At 29.1% G+C, this 7,710-nt stretch overlaps 1 protein-coding gene across 1 annotated transcript; it reads left to right on the top strand.

Moving 5' to 3' along the window:
* Nucleotides 1-669: 669 nt before the first annotated feature.
* Nucleotides 670-7,200, top strand: LOC142621346 (protein ECERIFERUM 2-like). The gene is made up of 2 exons (XM_075794666.1): nt 670-1,093; nt 6,040-7,200. Exons 1-2 carry the CDS (start codon nt 683-685, stop codon nt 6,916-6,918), a joined length of 1,290 nt encoding a protein of 429 aa, XP_075650781.1. The 5' UTR covers nt 670-682; the 3' UTR covers nt 6,919-7,200.
* The last annotated feature ends 510 nt before the right edge of the window (nt 7,201-7,710 follow it).

Here is a 7,710-nt window from a genome sequence, read left to right as displayed (position 1 = left end):
TTTACACTTCATACTTTTAAATTTTATCACATCTTCATCTACCCTTTTTCATCTATATTTTTCCTTCTTCCTTGTTCGTAACTTCTGTGTCTTCTACCAGTACCAATGTGACAGTGCCTCTTTTCAAGTTTTGAGTCTTAAATTTCTCAATACAATTTTTTTTTAGCTGTATAGGTACCTTTGTTCATTTCATTTCTTTTCCTTTTGAGGTTTTTTGGTTTACAGAATGCAAATTTGTTTTGATTTTAAGAACAATTTTTTTTAAGCACGAACTTTATGCCGGCCGAATCTTAAATTTCGGCTGGTATTTACCGAAACACTCAAAATAGATTGAAATGGCTCGAAATTTTTTCCGAAGTGGAATAAGGTGGGTTACTATTCCGGTTTGTTTACTGACACGATATTTTCCGGCCAAAACGGAATGAAATTAATAATATTGAATTAAACCTAATAGCTAAAAAGAAATAAGATTATGTAATTTATGCTTCCTAAGGAACACCCTGAACAAAATTTCTGGAGCCGCCACTGCAATTAATGTACCCACCAACCATCTTCTTTTCTTTTTTTTTTATGGGAATTTTCTTTTCTTTCTGTATTCACAGCCCATTATTATTTTCCAAAAAAAAAACTCATTATAAAGGGGCAGTCCTAACTCCAAAAGACATCTAAAAAACACAAGGACATGGGAATGGTTTCTAACATTAAGCTATCAACTGTGGTGCCAGCCACAGTGAGTGATGAGAACAATGTTCATGAGCTCACAAACATGGACTTGGTCATGAAGCTCCATTACATTCATGGGGTTTACTTCTTCACAAGTGAGGCAGTCCAAGGGCTCTCAATACAGGACTTGAAGAAACCCATGTTCCCATTGCTTGACCTTTATTTCATGGCATCAGGGAGGGTTAAGAGATCAGAAACAGGCAGGCCTTTCATCAAGTGCAACGACAGTGGTGTGAGAATTGTTGAGGCAAAGAGTGACAAAACCATTGATGAAGCTTTAGCCATGGAGGATCACTCATTTCACGATGGTCTTGCTTATCATCAGGCTCTTGGTCCTGATCTTAGTTTCTCACCTCTCGTCTTTATACAGGTAGCACCCCTAACTCTTTTGGTCATTTGCTTTACTCTCGTTGCTTGAACTTGTCTCCAACCTTTTCAGTTTATGGCATGAACTTATGACCAAATTTTCAAAGTTTTACTTTTTAAAATTAAGTTCAATTTAATTTTTGAATCCAACAAACCATGAAAAATAAGCTCTTCCAAACATGCTGGATAAGCTTACTTCCATGAGTTTATTTTGTTATTTTCTTCGATATAATTTTTTTAAATATCATATTTGTTTAGGTATAGTTATATTTAAACAAAATAAGTACGGAAACAAACTCGTATATTGAAACTAGTAAAACTGGTCATTTAGTATGAAAAACAAAAGTTAACCTCCAAATTAGTTTAAAGAAAAAAAAAATTCAACCTACCATGTGACTATTAATAAAATCACACAAACAATTTTATGAGTCACTAAGTGAAGAATTGAAAGAAATTCATTTCAAACAGATTTGACAAAAATAAAATTATCCAAAAGTATCTCATGTGTAAGTAAATTAGCATATAAAAATACTGAAATAGTGTGTGTGTATATATATATATATATATATATATATATTCAATAGAATTATGTGAAGTCTTATGGTCTTTTTGGATTGAGAGAGAGTAAAGTAGAGTAGAATATATTTGGCCCAAAATTAGCCTATTTTCAACTAACTATGTTCTATTCCCCTCCACTCTTCCTCCCTCAATCCAAACAAGCCTTTAGGCTATAATGGATAATGGAATTGATATGTCATTCGTAGGTTAGCATATATATATATATATATATATATATATATATATAGAGAGAGAGAGAGAGAGAGAGAGAGAGAGTAATGTTACAGCCACAAACTATTTTACAATATTTTTACAAGATGTTGATATGGTCAACCTCTTATTGATTTTCATCTAAATCCATCATTAATATCACTTTTTCATTTACTAATAATCACTCACCACATCAACAATTTGTAAAAAAATTTGTAAAATAGTTTGTATTTCTACCATTATTCATATATATATATATATATGAATAATATGTTCACAACATTTTTACAACAAATCTTAAGTGGCAAGTTGTTACGAGATGTTATTGTTGGGACAAAAAAATAATTCTAGTGTTAGGTTCAAATTTGAACCAATAACAACTAACTACCTATGATTTGTTGTGAAAATATTATAAAAATATTATGGACGTAGCACATATATATATATATATATATATATATAATTTTGGAGTAACCATAGGTTAGCTATAGAATATAGACAACGGATGTGAAAGCATTCAATAGATTCATTTATTACAGCCTTATATATATATTGGAGTAACCATAGCTTAGCATATAGAATATAGATAACGGATGTGAAAGCATTCAATAGATCCATTTAATACAGCTTTTACCGGCCACCCTATTGGAAATTAGGAATTGAAACCCACCTATACTATTCAATGCATATTCATTAATCATACCGTGTATACCTGTAAAAAGTAAAATGTTGGCAGATGAATTGACCTCGTATGCTTTTTTTAGGACTCTAAATCTTATATCTCATTTTTTCTGTTCTACTCTATACTCCACCAATAAGAATTTACAACGTGTTCACTTAAGTAATTAAATACTATTATTAATTAATAACGGTAGCATTAATAAGTCAATAATGATAGTATTTAATTACTTAGGTGAACACGTGACAAGTTTTTATTAGTAGAGTATAAAGTGGAGTAGGAAAAGTAGGACATAAAATTTGGTAGAGTATAAAGTGGAGTAGGAAAAGTAGGACATAAAATTTGGACTCTTTTTTAAGAGAGTTTCAACATATGGCGTTTATTCTTGATAATATTTCTTTATGACGTTCGTTCTTGATGATAACTATTTATCATTAGACCAAAACACCAATCAATTTTTGGTATAGGCGGAGATTGAACCCCAGATCTCTTATATAACCATCAAATATTTTACCAATTGAGCTAACTGGAACTCATAATTGACCTCATATGTTAATAAATCATTTTAAGAAATTTTTTTTTTCATAGAAGTATAGTTTTTGTTTTTACTTGGCTTTTGTTAACAAGTGTTGGCATAGATTACAAGATTAATAAATGTGAAATTGTGAGTTATAATACATATTTTTTTTAAATAAAAATACACTTATTAATGATTCAAGTTAAGTCTCTTTTTTTTATTGTTTTTTTGGTCATATGTATACCGTTGAACTTTTTTTTTTTTTTTTCAAATGTATAAAAATATTATTTAATAAAAACATTTAATGCACCTTAAGTATTACACTTAACGCATTCTTTATTTTTTTTTCTTACTTCAAGCGTTAAGGGTCGAAAAATTTAAACTTTGGATATCTTTTTGTAAAATACTAAAAAAATTCATAATGTTACATAATCAAGCTCAAAAGGGTTAGGTAGTTATAAACAATGTAAAGTACTCCATGATTTTATTTTATTTTTTTTTGACGGAAATTATTTAAAGTATTCCATGATTGCATGCTTCGCAGTTCACACAACAATAATATGATTTATTTTTTATTTATATTTTTTTAGTAGTGTTGTGTCATGTCACTCATGTGTGTAATGGTTTGCATAGGCTTATACTTTGATACTATAAATTTTTTACCATTAGGATTTGTAGAGATGTTATAGTATAAATTTTACCATGTTGATTTATACTAATGCTATTTTATAAATTATTTTATTGATGTGATAGTAATTATCATATTAATTATAAATTTTTTGTAATAAAATTAGTAATAATTTAACATTTTAATACTAATTAACTGTACATTGGTATGTACAATTGCAATCACTACTCACATCTATCAATTGTGCAGACCTTATTTTTTTATTTTTTTTATTTATACTTATGGCTAAAATATTAGTCTCTAAACCTTGAATGAATTGATTTCACTTTTCATCCCTAAACTTTATTAAATTTGTTTTTCATCCCCAAAATTTGTTAAGATATTTTTCTATGAATTTAGGAATGGAAAAAGAGCTTTTTACAACAATTTAGGGATAAAAAACCAATTTTTAAAATTGAAAATTGATTATTGTAACATTTTTAATATTTTAAGAACAAAATTATAAATAAAAAAACTTTAGGTACAGAAAAAAAATTCATACAAAGTTTAAGATCAAAAACATCAATTTAGATGCCTATTAATAATTACCATTATAATCAAATTTCATATTTAGAGAAAAATCAGAGAAAAAAAATCATATTTTATTAAATTTTTACTTGTAATTTGCAGGTTAATGACACATAATAATTACATATGTCTATTTTCAAAACATGCAATAATGACATGTGTCTCTCCTTCATAACAAACAATAACTTTTGATATACGATGGTTACATGTGTCAATTTTTAAAGTCATGCAGTAATGATATGGGTCCAGATTTCATAACAAAAAACAAAAAAACTAAATGTTCATACAAGAGCAAGTGATTAGAATGAATTATCAATCTATTTTCAAATTCTATCACTTACTTTTAAATTATTATTTTTTCCATTGTGACCCTTTAAATAATTTAATTTGTATTTATTGTGGTTATTAATATTTTTCAAAGAAAAATGTAGAATGTAAATTTTTTGTAATGTAATGTGATCATGATATAGATTTTGAGAGTTCATTTTTAATTAGTTTTTTTAGGAAAATTTTTAATTAGTTAATGAAATGTTAATTTTGGTGACATACAAAAAGTAATGTAGGTTAGTACTATTCTATGATAATATAGAACTCTAAATTCTATTCAAGGTACCTTCACCACTTACTCACCTAGTGAAGCATATAGTCTTACCAAACATAACTAGGGGAAAATGAGCATTTGTCCATAATTTACGAACTATGCAGTAAAATGCCCTTATTTTGAAACTATTTAGCAAAATTTCCTATTTTTTAAACTCGATTGTAACAAAATCGAGTTATAGTTGAAACTCGACATTAACAATGTCGAGTTCTATGCATATTTTGCCACTTAAATTTTTTTTTTTTGAATATTTAAGTGAAACACAATATTGCTAATGTCGAATTCCACTTAAAAATATATCTAGAACTTGATTTTGAGAATATCGAGTTTTACATAGATCTTGATTTTGTTAAAGTCGAGTTTAAAAAATAAGAGCATTTTACTAAATAGTTTCAAAATATGGGCATTTTGCTATATAGTTTGTAAATTAAGGGCAAATGTCCATCTTCCCCACATAATTGCACCGATTCAAATTTTATGGTGATTTTGCAGTTCTGTCTAATAATTAAGATTATGACTTATGAGATTTAGAAATCATATTAAATAATATATATTGCATTTGAACATTAAGAATTTAGTTTTACCAAATGCATATGCAACTAATTTGAACATAATGATTTCAAATTTACTTTTTCATCAATAAATTTTTGTTTGTAATGATACTTCATTCAAATACTTTAAATTAAAAGTATAAATCCAAAACATTAACTTGGGAAAACTACTAACACAAATTTTGTCATAATAAATTTCATAACTGTGAGTTGACAAAATATTATTGATTTTTTTTATGAGTCTATCACAGACACTATCATATCACTTTTTGTTAAAAACTTATGGCCCCAAAAATTGTAAAATATATTTAAAATCTAGACTTATATATTGGATGATAAGAATTTGTAGGAGCTTGCCTACATTCAATTTGTTTCACGTGGAAAGATAAGTCCTCTTTCCCTTTCAATTCTTTTATTGTTATTATTATTATTAAATGAATTAAATCCCTCTCTCGTTTGGTAAAATCTTAATTGTTAATTGCTATTTTCGTGTGGTCATGGCTTGCAAATTTGCAATCAGTTCACTTGGTTCAAATGTGGTAATTTCTCTTAAATGAATTAAATCCCTCTCTCGTTTGATAAAATCTTAATTATTAATTGCTATTTTCGTGTGGTCATGGCTTGCAAATTTGCAATCAGTTCACTTGGTTCAAATGTGGAGGAATGTGTATGGGACTCAGCTGGGCCCATGTTCTTGGAGATGCATTCTCAGCCTCTAATTTCATCAATATGTGGGGCCAGATCATCTCTGGTAACAAGCCAACAAAACGTCTCCACGTGGCAAATCCAGGTAAGTCCAAATTCCCACCTTCAACTCGCAAGAAAGCAACCTCTATTAAAAGAGTTGACCCACAAGGAGATTTCTGGAAAACTACTAGTAATTGTAGATTGGAAACATGCTATTTCCAAGTCCATGAAAAACAACTTCACCATATGGTAACAAAAATTTGTGCAAGAGAGTACCAAGCAGCCAAAGTGTCACATTTCGATGTTCTCTCTGCTGTAATATGGAAATATTTATGTGACATTAGGGAAGAGATAGGTCCAAGTACTGTCACAATTTGTTCAAACAAAAAACCCAATTGGGAAAATGAATTTCCAAGTAATGGCATGGTGATAAGCATAGTTGAAGCAGATTTATCTGGGGTCAAAGATGATTTGTGGCAGGTGGTAAAGCTAATAGCTGAGAAGAGAGTGGGTGAGAATAGTTTGATTGAAGAAATGGTGGAGAATGAAAATGGAGAAGTTGATTGTATAGTGTGTGGTGCAAATTTGACACTGCTAAATTTGGAAGAGGCTAAGGTTTATGGATTAGAAATAAATGGACATAGACCCATTTTTGCAAACTATGTAATAAATGGGGTTGGTGATGAAGGGGCAGTTTTGGTGCTTCCAGGGCCAATAAATGGCAAAGGAGAAGGTGGTTGTGGAAATGGACTCATGGTGACTGTGGTTCTTCCTGAAAGTCAAATTTCACTGCTCAAATGTAAGCTTGAAAGGGATTGGAATATCGTTTGAAATATAAACGCAAGAAAGTAAAGATACACATTGTTAGAAGTTTGAGAAATTGGATTCTATGGGTGACTGTAAGCAAAGAACCTAATAGGTGTGCGGCATTTTGTTTTTGTTTTTTAGGGAACGTTTGGTACACAGAACATAGATTACATTAGGAATAGTAATCTTTATTACTGGGAATAAAAGATATTGTAATGGAATAATTATTACTATTCATAAGTTTGGTTGTTACATATGGAAAGCTTATAAAATATGATGTATAAGGAAACTTTATATTTTTGGAAATACATTAATTTTAAAACCTATTATATGCATTAAGAAATAGCTATTACATCTATTTTAAAGAGGAATAACTATTTTTCAATTTAAAGAATAGTTATTCCAATGTAATAACTAATCCATGTAATAAATATGTAACAAAATGACCAAATTCATATTACACATGAATAACTATTCTATTACAGGAGCTATTACAGTGTACCAAATGTATTCTTAGAGTTATGTTAGTAACAGCAATATAATAAATTTGTCACAAACTATATGATGGATCTCAATAGACTAATGGGCATTATTCACATGTATGGTATTGTATCGTATGAAAAGAGTATCATATTTGATATCATAACCCGTGATTGAGTTCTAAGATCTGAATAGACTATCACCCTGTTGAGGTCTAAAAAATCATAACACAAGACCCAAAGAAATAGCACATTGGGCCAACCCCATGGAAAGTAAAATTAAAAAGAGGTTGAGCTCACAAAAGAAAAGGATGGTAGACTCAAAATATTTGAAGCC

Source organism: Castanea sativa, chromosome 12 (assembly GCF_040712315.1).
Source record: "Castanea sativa cultivar Marrone di Chiusa Pesio chromosome 12, ASM4071231v1".
NCBI classification, from domain to species: domain Eukaryota; kingdom Viridiplantae; phylum Streptophyta; class Magnoliopsida; order Fagales; family Fagaceae; genus Castanea; species Castanea sativa.
This window is presented reverse-complemented; position numbering and strand designations above follow the sequence as displayed.